The sequence below is a fragment of the Budorcas taxicolor genome, chromosome 1, assembly GCF_023091745.1.
Source record: "Budorcas taxicolor isolate Tak-1 chromosome 1, Takin1.1, whole genome shotgun sequence".
Lineage (NCBI taxonomy): Eukaryota > Metazoa > Chordata > Mammalia > Artiodactyla > Bovidae > Budorcas > Budorcas taxicolor.
Genome location: NC_068910.1, coordinates 174290898 through 174308811, shown reverse-complemented (window position 1 = coordinate 174308811; position 17914 = coordinate 174290898). Strand labels below are relative to the sequence as shown.

Sequence of the window (17914 nt, the reverse complement as noted above, 5' to 3'; positions counted from 1 at the left end):
CTAGGAACCCATTTCAAGGACGGGCAGTGCAGGGGGATAAAGAAGTATAAGGTACAGTACCCTCTTTTGCAGTGCTTAAAGCAGGTTAGGATTGGTGTGTGGATTCATATACCAAATGAACGGAAGGCAAATGCAACCAGAAGGCAGGTGCAGACTCAATGTTACAGATGTGCACTCACATGCTTAGAGCAGGGGAGACGATGATGGCCGGGGAAGGTATGGAAATGAACTTTTCTGGGGTCGGGTTCCCCAGAAACAGACCCTGAGGTGATTTATGTGCAAAGCATCTATTTGGAAATTCAGGAGAGGAGGATGGGAATTGAAAAATGAGACAGAGAAGGGAAATAGCTTGGAAAGAGTGCCTGGGAATTCTGGGATAGGGTTTTCTCATTAGAGGGTTGACAGAGTTGAGGTGTAAATACCCTCATCATTGGTTGAAGGCTGCTGAGGAGGCTGGGGGGGATATTCCTCATATATCTATCCTGCCATGCATGTTAGCAGGGTGGCCTGTGAAGCTGAGGAAACCCACAGGCTCAGAAATGCAGGTGCTGGCAGTTGAAGGGGCTGGCTTATGCTGAAGTGATTTGTCTGAGGGCTATGGGCAGAGCAAGGTCGTCTGTGTGCTACAGCCTTTGAAGAGCAGCAGGATTTGAGCTGGAATTAGCAACTACTTTATCCTCTCAACTTACCTCTGTCAATGCCCAGCTGTTGTTTCTGATGAATCCAACATTCACTTACATCTTAAGCTCAAGCCTAGAAGGGTAAATCACTAAGTAGAAACTTTCTGCTTTTACTGCAGCAATCACAGGTCTACTTCCTCACAGATACTGACATAAGAAAGTCAGAAGTCCCCTCTGAAAAGAGGAGGTGAGATCTGTGGGGATCAGGCTGATCGTCCTTGGGGTTCAATCCTGAGGAGAGACTGGTCAGGCAGAGGCCCCTTCAAGGATTTGCCAAGCTCTGCTGTCAAAGAGGCACTGAGAGCTCTTGGTGGTTTGGTCAGTTGGCCTAAATTACAGTTGATAATTACAAGACATTGTTGAAAATTGCTGCAACATGTAACTTTTGTAACCATTATTTACTATCCTACATTTGCAACTATTTGTGGGACTGTTTGTCCTTTTACCAGGCTCTTTAGTTTCTTGGGAATGTTGAGGTAAACAGTATTCTTTGCTTGTCCACACAATAAAGGGGGGAAAAAAAAAACACTGGTGACCTGGACACCAGTGATAAATACATGTGGAGAGAGAGGGTAGAAAACAGGACCTGTCTGTGGATCGATGAGGAATGTCGTCATCTGGAATGAGTCTGCCCCAGCTTCAGCCCTCTCCCCTCTTCCATCATCCATTCCACACTCCAGGTACAGTTTCCAGAAGGCTGAGGGTCTTCCTCCAGCTACTGTCCATTGTACCTGCTGTGTCCTTCATGGATACTCTCCTCCTCCTCCCCTGATGTCATGCTATCATCCAACAGGCCTCACTTAGAACATGCTTCCAAACTCCACCACACAGGGTGACTTGTTTCCTTCTTGATACAGATCAGAAATCAGTGGTAACGGGCACCAAATTAAACTTTAATCATCCATTTGTATATCTCTCTCCCTCACCAGCCCATATTCACTGTGAGCCTCCCTAGGGCAGAGACCATGTCTTTCTCCTCTCTGTGTCTATCACTACCAGTACTCGGGGTTACATCTAGAAAGAATCGGCGACTCATCCCTGCATCCCAGAGACAGGTTAAGGAAAATCAGTTCTATTATGTGAAAGAATATTCTGTACATACTTGAAGTTTTTCTTTCTTTACACTTTGTAAGAGATTATTCGGAGAAGGCGATGGCATCCCACTCCAGTACTCTTGCCTGGAAAATCCCATGGACAGAGGAGCCTGGGAGGCTCCAGTCCATAGGGTCGTGAAGAGTTGGACACGACTGAGTGACCTCACTTTCACTTTTCACTTTCATGCATTGGAGAAGGAAATGGCAACCCACTCCAGTGTTCTTGCCTGGAGAATCCCAGGGACGGGGGAGCCTGGTGGGCTGCCGTCTATGGGGTCGCACAGAGTTGGACACGACTGAAGCAACTTAGCAGCAGTAGCAGCAGCAAGAGATTATTAATATCATTTTCAACTAGCATGTAACCTTTTTACAATATAAAAAACAATAAAACTATTTGCATTTTGGAAAAAAGAAAAAAAACCTCCCCAATCGATGACAATTCTGTAGTAGTAAATAGCTACCAGCTGGCGCTGACCAAGGCTTCCCAAAGACTCTGAGCGGACCAAGTTTTAACTAGATTCCCCACCCTAGGGGAAACTGGGGTGTTTAAGTCACAGGTCCTTCCTTTTGTGGAATGGCGCCCAGAGTCTTTACTCTTGACCTGCAAGTTAAAGGTGCGCAGCATCCATCCAGGTCCTGTGTCGCAGGATGTTTTCCCACAGCCAGGATGAGGACAGCAGTGTGGTTCTTGCTGCCTTTGTCATTCTTTTCCTTTTCCTCCTGAAAATGTTTTTGTGGAAGGCCTGCCGGATGTCACAGAAACACGACCTGGGCAAGATGTGTGTCACTTCTCTACTTGAAAAGTGTCCATGACCCTGAGCCCAGAGAGGATGTAATAAACACACCCTGGTGCTTGGCCAGCATATTCCAGCCAGTTAGGAAAACAAGGCGGAGGGCACAGGATTTCACACCCACCCGGCAGTGGCCAGGCTGGGAGGGCAAGCCATCCGATTCTTCACAGGTGCAGACTGCTGGTTTCCAGCTAAGGAAAACAACTGGCTGTAGCATCCTTCCACGTGCTATGAGATCATGTGTAAAGAGCAGCTTAGGGCATCTCTGTTTCCGCCACATGGGTTGGTTGCCTTCTGGGTCTGGCATGGGGTGGCCAAACACAGCTATGGAGGGTACCAGTGTGTGCCTTCTAGTGAGATGAAGTCCTGGTGAGGATGGGGCTATTAAACTAAAATTGCTTCAGTTCATCTATCTGAGACTTAAGTAGATGGACAAAACATGAATTCCATTTGTCCTCTCAAAAAATGAAAGCCATTCCTAAAGGGGTCTCTTTTTCATGTGGACCCACATTAGAAGAGAGGGTTGTAATTACTGTAATATCTAACCAAGGGGGCTGGGACCATTTGCATGGCTCAGAGAGTCTAATGGGTAAAGAAAACAATGAAAAAAAAAATAAAGCCTCTGGAACTGAAGCATTCTACTTCAGTTCTTCCTGGGCAAGAAAAGTCAACCTAGTCTGGATTTAATTTAATCACTTCAGATTTAGTTAATGACAGGTTTTTCAAAAAAATTGATGCAAACTTATCTGAGTTGTTTTTATAGGTGGGGAGCTGGGGACCACCTGCCCTTTATTGAAAGCAATGTTACTTCCAGTGCCCCCAAGAAAGCAAGGCCTATTTTAAATTATAAAAATTTTTATAAAATGTGGCTTTATTATTGTTTTTGTTAGTTTTATTCCCCTCAGGAATGGTGGTCTGTAATATAAATTTAAAACAGATATATGTTCCACGCTGAGAAAAAAATCATATATACTAGTTATTTCCTAACAAAGAAAGAAGATTCAGCCAGTCCTACTTTATATCTTTGGAATATATACTGGAGGTATACTGGAACATACAGTACCTCATCCCGTTTATTTCTGTCCTTATTTTGACCCCACGTACCCATCCATTCAGCCTCTTCCCCTGGGGAGCAGGGAAGAGGCACATCATTTTACTTGTTGCTGTCTTCCCCGATTTCAGTCTGTTGGACTTAAGTTCCAGTCTGTATCCAAATAAATGTAATGAGAAAGCCCTGAGCACCACTTAGGAGGTAATACATTGCTGATATTTATTGAATGTTTACCGATTGCCAGACACTGTTCTCCATGGTTCAGCTGATCAATTCTCACAACAAAATTAGGAGGTAAATAATATTGCTATTCCTATTTAACAGATGAGGAAAATGAATCAAGAGCGGTGATGTAACTTGCTAGAGGCCACACAACTGAGTCAGGATTCAAACGAAGGCCGTCTGGCTCTTGAGACACCCTCCTCGCCACCAGGTTACAGCGTATGGATGTCCCTACGGCAGCAAGATCATTCAGGCAGTGGATTCTTACACAGACAGACCCCAGGGGTGGACACTGCTTGGTCTACAGTGGTGAAGTTCCTCCTGGGCACTACACTTCAACCAGCTTGCTGCCTGTGAAGTCCTTGTATATGAAAACCTCTTTTCATGATCCATTCAACATCATTTTTCTCTGATGTCACCTACCAAGAAGCCAGGATCTTTTGGAATCATAGACAGACATGCCTCATCATATGCTTCCTAGTTAATATTGCCAGGTCCCCTGTGAAACTCATTTTCATCTTTCACCTACTAGATAAATTGTACAGGCTCTGAAGTATCAACAACATTTTCCATCTTAATATTTTCCTCTCCTTCCTCTTAAGTTATAGTTATGTCACCTAGAAGAACTAGATGCTTGATTGAATGAAAGTGGCTAGTGAGAATTCAACCTTCAAATACTTAATGATTAATAAGAGTGCTCCCAAATACTCATGAATTCTTTTGGCCACAGGTGAATTCAGATGGATAAGGTAAGATTCCTTCTATGAGAGCTCAGAGACTCATGGAGAATAAATAGGCATGTACAAAATAGTGTTCTATACATCTGTGTCTCTTTGGCTGTCTTGCATACAGGGTTATCATTACCATCTTTCTAAATTCCATATATATGCATTAGTATACTGTATTGGTGTTTTTCTTTCGGACTCTGTGGGAGAGGGCAAGGGTGCGATGATTTGGGAGAATGGCATTGAAACATGTATAATATCATATATGAAATGAATCGCCAGTCCAGGTTCGATGCATGATACTGGATGCTTGGGGCTGGTGCACTGAGATGGCCCAGAGGGATGGTATGGGGAGAGGGGAGGGAGTGGCGTTCAGGATGGGGAACACGTGTATACCTGTGGTGGATTCATGTTGATGTATGGCAAAACCAATGCAATATTGTAAAGTAATTAACCTCCAATTAAAATAAATAAATTTATATCAAAAAATTTCCATATGACACCTTTGCTATTATATATGAAATTGACTTAATAAAAGTATTATTCACACACAAAAAAATAGACATGGACAGGCAAATTATGACGTGACACAGTCAGTATGACCTTTGAGATAAAGCCAAAGTGCAATAGGAACATAGAAGGGGTAACTGCCTAAGAGAAACGAGAAGAGCTTACACGGGGGAGGTGACATTTGATCTGGGTCAGGAAAGATAAGCAAGAGCAGGGGACGGAAACTATCCAGCCAGAAGAATAGGCTGTGAAGACGATGACATATGTCGGTGCAAGGTATGCTCAGGGAAGGATCTAAAGTGCTAATAGAACACAGGGGGCATGGAATAGCCTGGACAGGTAAGAGCTAAAACTAGAGGGAGGGTAGGGCCAAGCCAAGATGGTGGCATCCGATAGGCAGTGAAGGAGCCAACAGAAGACTGTGCAAGGGAGAAAGACCACACTTGCACTTTTAGGAGGAAAACTGGTAATTTAACAAAAGATACATTGGAGTGGGAAGAAGCACATCTGTCTCATTAACCCTCTCCAGCTGGGTAGAATTTTATTATATTTCTGTTGCTGCTGTTGTTATTATTACTGCTGTTAGTTGAACTGTATCAAGCACTTGCTGTATGTCAGGCACTGTGCTAAGGGTTTTGCATGAATTCTCTGGATGTAAGTCTGGGGATGGACCCTCAGAAACTACTATGTCATCCTACTATTGTCTGGCAGTCTCCACTACAGTTTCCTCATTTGAGAAAGACAGAAGGACGTGTGTTTTTGCCATGCTGAGGATTTATCTGATATTAATAAACTAGTATTTATTATTTATGCATCTGCTTCAGCTGAACATACCACAGAAGTGGTGTGAATCCTGGCATGATGAGGAGCCAGCTGTGTCCTTTACTGGACAGGCCAAGGAAGGTGCACCTCAGAGGCAACCACTCATCAGTTATCCTAGAAGTGGATGGATTTCTCTGCCCTTTGGTCCTCCTAGTTTTACTCTCCATCCAACAGATGCACGTTAGGTGTCAGAACACACCTGAAAATTGCCTGTGAGTCACTATACAGCTTCCTATAATGACACAAACACTGTATGGCTATTAAGCACAGTTTCATTTTAAATTTGGGCGAAAAATACCCCTGAGGTAATTTGGAAGAGAGTAAAAATAAGAAACTATAGGATGTTAATTTTTGTTTTATAGAACAGCTTCCCTCTGCTGGGTTTACACCAGCAGATGGGAAGATTGTGACTGCTATCAGCTGTTGTAAAGAGTTTGCCTACCCAGATGGGTGCTGATGTGAAAGACAGGTACATCTGGTATACTTCCCCGTAGCCAGCTCTGCAGTTCCTACACCTCTCTTCATGCAGGCACAGAACATGAGGCAGAAGTCATTTAATAATGTGTGAGACTGATTCCAGGCTGACTCCACCCTTGAGGTTATGCCAGGCCTGAGGGTCACACACCCCTGGAGAGCCCTGCCCCCACCCCGGTTCCCCTTAAGGATCAAACACTGTAGTTCAGTGGAAGGCAGGCAACAAGACAGGGATCAACAGTAGCCTCCAATCAATCACCAACTGTGCATCTCAAAAGTCAGAGCGAGACACTCAAAGTTGCATTGGCTTTTCTGCATTTTTAAAATCTTTTAAATCCTAGCAACAAATATCATCTAATACTTGGCACCCCTGAGTACATCTGAAAATTTTACATGGTTGTCAAAGAGAAAAGAAGTTTAATTAAGTCAATTTTTAGATAAGACCAGAGTAAGACTGAGAGAGAGGATTCTAGGGCCTGAGGTCACTAGGTTATTGCAGCTATTCCATCATGAACACCCTAAACATCTCCAAGTCTCATATATCCCCGTGTCCCTTTACCTCATATATACCAAGCTCTCCATGAAGAAAACAGTGGGGTCTTTTCAGAGCAAAGTTTGTGCTGTTCTCTTTTAATTGCAATTTCCTCCTCCATGGTAGCCAGGAGCCTGTACTTGATTTCTGTCCTCAAACCCACCTGGCAATGCACTTCAGTAACTTCCGGTTTCCTTCTGAAAAGAGGCTGGGTAGAAATAACCATACACATATATCTTGTCTATTGGTTTTGGTCTTTAGGAATATGGCACCACAAAAGTTTTAGAATATTGAACAGGTTTACTCAGATTAAGCAGTTAATAGCTGCTTAGATTGCTAATTCTTGGGATAACTGAGTTTTAGCATTCTTTAAAACTAAAGGGTGATATTTTAGGCATTATTTCTGAATAAAGGGGATTCTGACTAACATTTAAGGTAGTTTTGTCAGGCTGATCTTAAATGAAATGGAATAATGGAATTCAAGAATATCAGCGCTGGAAAGGAGATAATCCAATACAAAGATATTGTATATATTTTATACATGTGTGTGTGCATGTGTGTGTGAACTTAATAGTTATTTAAGACTCCTTGTTGGAAAAGGAAATGGCAACCCACTCCAGTATTCCTGCCTGGGAAATCCCATGGACAAAGGAGCCTTGTGAGCCTACAGTCCATAGGGTTGCAAAGAGCTGGACGGGACTGAGCAACTAAACAGCAAACAACAACAAAGGCTCCTTGGATTAGTCCTTCCTGAGACTTCATAAACACATGTCATGGCTGCATAATAGTTTCACAATAAGTTTCTAACTTCTTGCTGTTGGCAGTGAATGTATTTATGCCTAAATCTGTGGGATTTTCTTGAACATTATTTCCTTAGCATATGAATATTATTTGTTTTGAAGGAGAGAAAAGAGACCCAGAGAAAAGAATCACTTGGTGAACTGCAAAAAGACACTCCTTGTCCTCAGTCATTCTTTATGTCCTTCTCTTTTCATTAATTGGGCATGTGGCCGCCTAAATGCAGACTACACATTCCAGCCTCCCTTGCAGCTATGGCCATCTACAGCTTTGTTTTATTTAGCCAATGGGATATAAACAGGAGGCTATATTTGTCTGGAAGAGTCCTTCTCCCCTTTCCTCTATTGGCCGAAATGCTCACTTGATGGGTGGAGATGAATAACCATCTTGGACCAAGAGATGGAAGCCCTGTGCTCTTTGGTATGCTCCAGGATGGGAGAGCAACAAAGGAGAAGGGGGGCCTGAGTTTCTGAAACATGGGGTTCTATACTGACTGCCTTCTAGACTTCTCTATGTGAAAGAGAAATAGATGTGTATCTTTGTTTCAACAATTTTTGTTTTGAATTTTTGTGTTACCCTTGACCATATCTAATCTAAATTGCTGTATCAGTTGTCTGGAAAAGTTTTAATTAATTATCGTGACTCTATGGAGGAAGGCAGGATGGGTGATGGACAAAGCCTGATTGACTCTTGCTTTAAATATATTATGTCAAGGGATCTCAAACACTGATCCATGACAAGCTGCATCAGAATTACTCTGGCAGGCCAAAAATATAGATATATAGATACAGGTATATAGGATTGGAACTAAGATCCCATGTGCTGTACAACCAAAACAAGAATTACACTGGCAGAGGCTGGGGAGGTCCCTTTCCTGGAAACTTTGATTCAATAAGTATTCTATAGGGTCCATGAACTTGTATTGTGAAAAGAGCTCCTAATATAATCCTGATATCCCAATACATTTGGAGTGTTTGATCTAGAATTGTTCTCTGCTGACAAACTGAATCAGGAGCATCAGGAAAAAAATTTTTTTCTCTCTCAAACACAGATGCCTCCATGGGTATGTGAGAATGAGATATAGAGATAGAGCAAGAGCAAGAGAGAGAGAAAGAGAAAGAGAGAGACAGAGAAGAGAAAATATTCTGATATTCTTAATTTTGAAATAGGTGATTCCTCAGGCTCTTTGGCCCCCCTTTTCTCTCCCTGGAGCCACACAAATATCACCTAATAGTCCATTCCCTCTCAGATTAGCCTGAGTTTAGGTAAACTGACAGTGGCTAGAATTGTTTTTTGTTTGTTTTGTTTTGTTTACAGATTACATTTTCTGGGAGGTGCAGTCACCTCAATGTGCATTATTACATATTGTTGTTTAGTCCCTAAGTTGAACCTGACTCTTTTGTGACGCCATGGACTATAGCCCACTAAACTCTTCTGTCCATGAGATTTCCCAGGCTAGAATACTGGAGTGGGTTGCCATTTCCTACTCCAGGATATCTTCCCCATCTAAGGACTGAACCCTCATCTCCCACGTTGGCAGGTAGATTCTTTACCACTGAGCCACCAGGGAAGCTCTTACTACACATTAATGAATCATAAATGTATTTGTGACAAAAAGAATGATAACTTAAAGATTCCAAGGCCTTGCCCATCAGAGGTTAAAGTTTTTGGTCCATGCAAAAATCTGCAAGGTCAGCAGACCCAGTCAAACAGCTGTCAGTCACAGGGCCTAAAACCATTCAGGCATACCACAGGTTCTCCTGGCAGCAAAGGGGATGGGGCACGGAACGTGTTACCAGAAGGCAGACTGTGGCAATGAGACATTCCAAACAGCAGTGAACAGAAAGGGGTTATGCTAAGCAGCATGTCAGGACTGAGTAATCCTTTTACAAGAGCCACTGTCACACTCACAAGTTCAGGCTGCTTGGGGCCCAGTTCTCCCACCTTCTTCTGGGAAATTAAAGGAGAAAGACTCTCCACCAGGAAGAAGCCTGGCACTCACCAGCTCTCCACAAATCTCAGCAGAAATCAAACAAAACAGAACCAAAGAACCATTTTATGACAAAATTTGAAAACAGTGCCAAGGATACCAAAGGTCTAATTCCCACTGGGTCACCAACTAACCCAAGCTGAGTCTGGATGAGTCACTTAACTTTTCCAGTTTTTAACTTTCTTCTCTGTGGACTTGAGAGGTTAAACTTGGTGAACTATGAAATCGTTTTTAAGAGTTAAACAATTTTATACTATCTAATAGGAAATGTATAGTATAGGTAAGTGCATGAAGTAAAAGCCTTCCTCTATCAATTACACATTTGCTTTTATTTTTAAAAGATAAAAATCCTCAATTTCAACATAAAATCATCAGACAGACATGCATATGTATATACACATGCATGCACACACCCTTCAGAACTTTAATTTCTGGAAATTCTTTCTTAGTTGCCTAATCCCTACAAGCTCTGATGGCATCCTGTTGCTGCTGCTGAAAGATTTTATTATGCAAATATTTAGACCAGGACTTTCAAACACCCATGAACGTTTATTGCACTCTCCCAAGGAACATCATGGAGAGGGTTCAAAACATACTGAATCCAGGCACTTATTGACAGGATAGTTATGGGTCCTGATTAATAGGCAGTCTCTGAGATCTAACTCCATGTTTACTGACAATCTCTTGGGTTAAGCAGAATGGCAACCAGAAATGAGATGAAAATCTTGCTGGTTATTGTTATTACAAAATGGTCTCTATCTATCACTGCATTTTCTCCATTGTAACCCTTCCCCTTCCTTGAGTGACATGTTAGCAATAAAATCCTCACTTCCTGAACAAACCATATAACCCTGCTACAAGATGCCCTTGATCCAGAGGCCACTGTCCATGCCAAAAAAAATAAAAAAATAAAAGAGAGAGAAAGGGGAACTTTCAGAAGTCTCAGGACATACCTGTATATCATAGAGCTCCAAAGGTTTAAGTGCCAATGGAAATTAGGGAAATGAAGAGAAAAAACCCATACTTACCTCATCCACATGTCCGACAGCCCCATAGATTCTTGCCATTTGTCCAATGAGGTAGGGGGATCTCTCAGCAATCTCTTTCAGCATTGGAAGAAAACTGTTCAAAGCCACTGGCTTGTAGCCTGCAATCTCTATGAGGATGCTTAGGATGATGTCGTTATGGGTCGAATCCTTCAGTTGCCCAATTAGGAAAGGAATACACTTCTGAACCACCTACAGGAAGAAAAGAGAAGAATAAGGGAGAAAAAGAAACAGAGAGGAAAGTTTATTAGGTCAGAATAAATCTAATATTTTTTGTATTCAATCTGAACTCAACACATTCTGAGATTATTACTCTTGTTGGAACGCAAGCAAATCTCTCAAATCTGAAATTTAAAATTTACAGTAAAATTTCAGAGCCTTCAGTTTCCTTTGCTTTTTCTTTACATCTGTGCTCTGCAATTGAAAAGTTAAGGCTACAAAATGTTTAAACGCTGCTACTCGCTCATAAGTCAAGGTCTCCTGTGTTATGTCCTTATCAGCAGTGTTACATTTCCTCCAAACCACCCTGAGAGCTTCAGCTTTTTTTGGAGGGGGTGCCCTTATATGATAGCGTTTTCCTAAAGACTCAAGGAAAACATTATCAAGTAGCGTTCTCAGAAATTGGTTGTGCTGTCCATAATCAACAGTGATGCAAATATTCAGAAGAATGAATTTGATCAGTAATTACATTGAATTGAAAAGCACAGATGGCATTAAAAAAAAGAGTAGGGCAACTATTTATTGAATACCTACTATGTACCCAGAATATCTAGAGATTCCTAGAAGTTAGGGTAAAGGGCAGAATTTTAAAACATGGTCTAAAACATGCTCAGTCCCTGCTTGCCTTCTCCTTAGACATCATCTTAGACATGCCCACCTTGTTCTCTCAACTTTAGTAACAATGTCATTTTTCTCTCTCTCAAATTCCTCTCACCATAAGACCTTTGCACATATCATTCCTTCTCTGTAATAAGGTCTTCTCTACTACCTCATTTCACCAGCTAATTCCTAGTTATCCATAGAATATCAGAGGGTTTCAATTTAAAAGAGAATATAAGTATGTAAGAGATCCTTGACAATGACTTTAATTAGAGCCTTTAAGTTAGAGAAATATGGTGTGGAAATATTTAAAATAAAAATAAAGCAGGAACGAGCTCTTCCTTTTTCTCAGTTTTCCATTTGTACCACAAAAAAGTTATAAGATAAAAAACTACTAAAGTAAAATAATATCTACCATATTCTCAATATCCTAACCTTTCTTAGTTTTTAAAGTCTTCATCAATATAAGGATGCAATAATTTGCATTAAGGAGAATGTGACTTTTTTGTGGAATGATGTGTCTATGTTAACACACAGACACATTGCATACTGACAATTTAATGAATTGTTTGTCTGCTAAAATAAAAGGATTACAAAGAACAACCTGGGGAAAACTGAACAATAAAAGTACAAACTATTAGTCCATTCATACTTCTCCTATGGTTATTTCTTTTGTTTGTTGTTGGTTGGCTGTTTTGGTAAGGGAGACTTGAAATGTGACTTCCAGTATTAGGATTAAAAAATCTGGTGCACAGCTCAACCTGCTGAACTCATAAACTGACCCCCTGCCAAAAACCTGCTTTTCCCACCTCTCTAGCCCCAAGTATCTCCCTTCGTATAAATGACACCGCCATCTACCTGCTCAAGCCAGAAGTCTGAGAATCATTCTTTTTTTTTACAAGTTGGGGGTGCGGTGGTGTTTGGGGGTATAGGGGAATCATTCTTGATACTATTTTTCCCTTATCAGCCACCTTGAGCAATCACCAAGTCCTATTGATTCCCACCCCTCAAGTATCCCACAGATGAGTCCACTTCTCTTCATGTCCATTCATTCATCCATTCACAAATTATTTATGGAGTCCTTTCCATTTGCAAGGTGCTATTCTAGGTGCTGCAGTTAATGTTAACAAGTCTAACAGGTTGTCAGGGGATCTTCCCAACCCAGGGACTGAACACTCGTCTCCTGTGGCTCCTGCATTGGCAGGCAGATTCTTTACCACTGAGCCACCTGGGAAGCCCATATATATTATCCTATATACAAATATATACATAAATTTATAAATATAAATTACCCTATATGTAAATTTAAACTTGATATTCATATCCAATAATCATGGAAGAAAGGTTAGAGCTACTTTCTGGTAAATGGCACATATGAATGAACAGTTCAATAAAGGCTGTCAGTGCATTGGGGGTGATTGCATGTCCTTCAGGAGAAACGATGTGAGGTCCCTGGCACCAATGGCAGAAGCATCAGCCAGCTGCTCCGGGTCAGGACAGCGTCCTCAACCTGAGGCTTTTAGAAATGGACAATGCTTACACATTTCCTGCCCCATTCTACAAAATTCCATTTCTCAGTCCTTATTCTTTATGTCCTATTCCTAGAATACCAGGGTCTCTATGATGCATGTTTCTAGTCTTGACAGTTTTATTTAAACTCCAGTCATACATCCTAAGACTATAAAGAAAATTTTAAATGGAGAAGAGAGAAAAGGGTAAAAGAAGAAAGGAAAACCAAGAAAGACAGGCAGGCAGGCTCAGGCAAATACAGACTACTAGGGATTGGGGGCAGGAGGAGAAGGGGACGATTGAGGATGAGATGGCTGGATGGCATCACTGACTCGATGGACGCGAGTCTGAGTGAACTCCGGGAGTTGGCGATGGACAGGGAGGCCTGGCGTGCTGCGATTCATGGGGTCGCAAAGAGTCAGACACGACTGAGCGACTGAACTGAACTGAGGCAAAGCTGAATCCATAGAAGGAGCAAAATGAGGAGAAGTACTAAATAATGCGACTAGCAATAAAATGTGAATAATGTGAATGAATAAAGACAGATATTTCCTGAAGCTTATCACTCACATTTAAGGGAAGTGGTGCTTTGGCCTTCAGATATTTTTGGATAAGGAGAAATTATATTTTCCTGACACTTATTTCCTTAGGTTGGTCTCTATATGCTGCCTCATTGGAGCTGTTTCACATCTCAGAGAAAGCCTTCCTTTGCTGAGAGCAGAGACGCCCCTAAGATAACATAGATAGCTTGCAGAGAGGAAGCTGACATGGCCTTTGTTCAGGCCATAAGTCCCACACCATGGACTCTGAAAGAGCTTCCAAACTGGCCTCCTCATCTCAAGCCTTTTCCCCTCTCTTCAGCCTCCTTGCTGCCTAAAACCCCATCTGCTCATGCCAAAGATTTCCCACAATGCATGGTCAGAATCCCAGTGCCACGGCATTCCAGGGTTATTCGCTGGCATTCACTGATGGGTTTATCTGCTGCCTCTTCCTCCATGAACCTCCTGACCCAGCAACATGCCACTGACCACCCACAGTGGCTTGAACACACATGAAAGTATGAGAAAACTCATACTTTCAAAGCTGATCTCAAATAGTTCTACTTCTGGGAAGCCTCCCCTCCAGCCCACTCTCACATACACACAACCTGGAGCCAGAGCACAAGGGAGGCCACTGATCCACACACTGGAGTATTCTGCAGCTTCTACAGTGTTCTGTCTTCTGACCTGACACATACACCTTTACAACAATCTGGGAGGCTTGCTTTGAATTTAGAATTTCCCTGTCAAGGAAACAGGAAGAAATGACCCCTAGCCTCCATCCCTTGCCCCTCCCTTCTCTTCCTACCCCTGGCTTTGCCTTCAAGGAGTTTCCTATGCATATTTGTGGATATTCCAGCCCATATATGCAAGCTCATATAGGCTGCCCCTCAGACCTCTGGGGGTGACACTGTTGGCATGGCCTGTCCACGGGGAAACAGACCCCAGGACTTCCACAGCCCTGGAAGCAGGATGGAGGTTTACTGGAAAGGGATTCCAAGGTCCCAGTTATCTGGACTGTGTAGTGGCCTTAGTAGGCAGGGCAGTGGATGGGAGCTGGGGGCACAGGCAGAGGAGCGCCAATCAGAACTGCACAAATCCAGTAGCCCAGGTGAGGGCCCGTCCCTGGCGTTTCTGTTCCTTCTTGAGCAGAATCAGTCGCTGCCTTTACTGTCTCCCAGGCAAGTCTGCTGACGAGTTTAGCATCTTGTCATTGAACTGAAATTCTGTGGACACATCTCATTACTCCAGGCTATGGGCATCTTGAACAGAGGGCCATCAGAAATAACTGGCAGCAAGGACATTTAAATTCTTGTTAAAGAATAAAAAGTGGAGCTTCTGTGTGTATATACATGTGTGTATACACACTCCCTCTCAAATTACTTCTAGATTCAATGTTCTCTTTCAGTTAATTTGATTAGCACTAACAATATCTATTAATCTCCAGAAATCTCTGAAAATAACTGCCACTCTTTTCATTTACTACTTACAGCTACCGTACTAACAAAATATATATTTTGAAAACCATGGTTCTGCTCCGAAGACTGTTCTAGAACCGACTCTACAGTCTATCACTCCACCTTCTTAATGTTTTGCAACTATTCTCATTTTAAACAAATACTAAGTGACCTTTGAGTCTTGTCAGCCAGAAGATGCTGTGTTAGGTGCTGGAGGATTAGGTATATGAACAGGAATGCTCTACACTGCTGAGAGAAAATCCTAGAAAATGACTCTTTTCTAGGGACCAGACCACAAAAGCAGTTCCTCTGGGTCTGGACATTAATCAATAGAGGGCTGAACTTGCCACTTCCTGCCACTTGTCTCCATATGGTTAGGGCTAGAAGTCTATGTCCTAGGGATAATGACAGATATGCTCATGTGTGTTACTAAATTCTGCTCCTTTTGTTGGCTAGACTACAGCATGGCTTTTGGCAGCCAAGAATACAGACTTAGGCCCAGAAGGCCACTTGGAAAATTGACCACCCAGCCTTTTCCTATAAATGGACTTGGAGAATTCTCTGGAGCTTCCAGCCATGAGTCACTAGCCAGGAACTGCCTCCCTCCACGTAGGAAGGACAGTTTCCTAAGACAGGGATACTCAGTAGACAGTGATCGAGGAAGGGACCCCACCTGCTTGGGAAGCAACATCAGAAAGTCACAGACAATCTCAGCTACACAAAGAGATTTTTTTTTTAAGGGCCAACTGTTGACCCTCCAGTCCTGAAAAGCCAGGTTATCACTAGTCACAGAAGTGGGTAGTGAGTGCATTCAAGAAAACATGAAACATTCCTGCACATTGCCTTCACTGGAGAACCTGCTCAGGGATCTCCAAGTTACAGAACGCTGGCACAGCTTTCATGCAGAAGGAAAAGCCCCCTTTTAATCCTCACTTCCCATGGTGAAAATCCTCCTCGTTTAGCCTCTCATTTCACTTGAAGTTGAATGAACTAGATGTACATGGAAAGCCTCAATCTGTAGATGTGACTGTTGCCCTGATTTCATTTTCCTCTCAGTCAGCCTTTTTCTGTATCCCTCCTGTTCCCTTTGCCTGCTGTCTAAGTAATGAACATGAGAGAGATGAGGGTTTACCTGGGATTTCTCTAGCTCACTACCCGTGTATGTCAGTAATCAAGTGCTAGCTGACAAAGAGCTAAAGGAGGCAAGGGGGTGGGGTGGGGAGGGGCAGGACCACTTTAACATGAAGAGAAGTGCTGATGGAAAACAAAGGGTTGGTCAGTGCCCTGTCAACCACTCCCTCCCACCAGTTAGGATCCTGGTCCTGGTTTTGTCCCTTCATTTCACTATGAGTGCTTCCTAACCCTTTGTGTTCTCATTCCAGGATCCACACTCAGCACCCATGATAGATCTCATTGGCTGGAATTACACTGGGCTGATGACGTAGTTCATCCTGACCTGTATGGCTTTGAGAAAGCTCCCTAACCAGTGTCAGCCCCAGATATTCTGTAAATGGCAGCCTGAGGGGCAGGGCAGTGTGACTGTATGGCCTGTGGAAGACATGGACATTGACCATCTGAAGATGGGAGGGCCAGATAAGATGAGGGAGGCACATGAAAAGCCACCTCACCAAGTCACTCCCTGGTACCCACCCTGCGCTTAACCTCTCCAAACTTCAACTTCTCTGTTTACAAAATGAAAAGGCTGTTGTGGGGAACAAGTGAGATGATTCCTGTAAAACACCTATATAAGTGCCTGGTATTTAACATGAGCTCGACCACTACTGGTGTCCCCTTGTCCACCCTCCCCTGCCTCCTGTAACCTGGGAACACTCACCTGTGGCCTTCTGAAGTGGAGGCTGCTCAGTGACTCCCCCAGAATAAGAGAGGAGGGGGCTGGGAGTCGGAGTGCTGGACCTGTCCAGCATTGTCACTTACTGCATACTACTGGTATGATGGGGCAGGATAACCTCTCAAAGCATCCGGTTTTCCCCCCAACTTTAACTGATTAATCCATTCTAATGTTTATATAATTTTAAAGGGTACACTCCATTTACAACAAAGCATCCATTCTGACTAGTGTAAAATGGAAAAACAAACACATTATAGAGTTATTGGTAACATTAAGTGAGATATTAGATGTTAAAACAAAAATCCTTTGTGAATGATAAATCCTCTGCAAATTTAGGCACTAATACTATCTCATCTGTGTTAATAAATATTCACAGAGTGACTTCTCTGTGCCAGATACTATGCCAGGCATTGGGGACCCAGTAATGGACAAGGTAGTCCTCGTGTCTCAAGTATTTGTATCACAGCCAAGGTGGTTCCCTGGTAGCTCAGCTGGTAAAGAATCCACCTGCAATGCAGGAGACCCTGGTTCAATTCCTGGGTCAGGACGACCTGCTGGAGAAGTGGTAGGCTACACACTCCAGTATTCTTGGGCTTCCCTGGTAGGTCATCTGGTAAAGAATCCACCTGCAATGCAGGAGACCTGGGTTAGATCCCTGGGTTGGGAAGATCCTCTGGAGAAAGGAATAGCTACCTGCTCCAGTATTCTAGTATTCTGGCCTGGAGAATTCCATGGCAAAGAGTCGGACATAAATGAGCGACTTTCACTTTCAAGGTGGTCCAGAGGGAAAGAGAACAGTAGAGACAAATTCATGGCAGCGTGAAATGTGCTGTGTCAGGGATTAGGGGTAAGAAATGAGTCAGAGAGTTTTGCAGGCAAGAAAGCCACATCTAAGCAATTGTCAGCTCACAAAGGGTGGTGCTGGTGAGGGAAGATCATTCTAGATGGAGAATATCACATGTACGTAAAAACTCAGTGCCTGATAGAGAATGCCCACCTGTGATCC

The 17914-nt window shown here is 42.8% G+C and overlaps 1 protein-coding gene across 1 annotated transcript in view; it reads right to left on the bottom strand.

The window, feature by feature from the left end:
* Nucleotides 1-17914, bottom strand: part of VEPH1 (ventricular zone expressed PH domain containing 1) — a 261990-nt gene that overhangs the window by 147827 nt on the left and 96249 nt on the right. The window contains exon 5 of the mRNA XM_052641472.1: nucleotides 10718-10927. Coding sequence (XP_052497432.1) covers nucleotides 10718-10927 — 210 coding nt within the window. The remainder of the gene's footprint in view (nucleotides 1-10717; nucleotides 10928-17914) is intronic.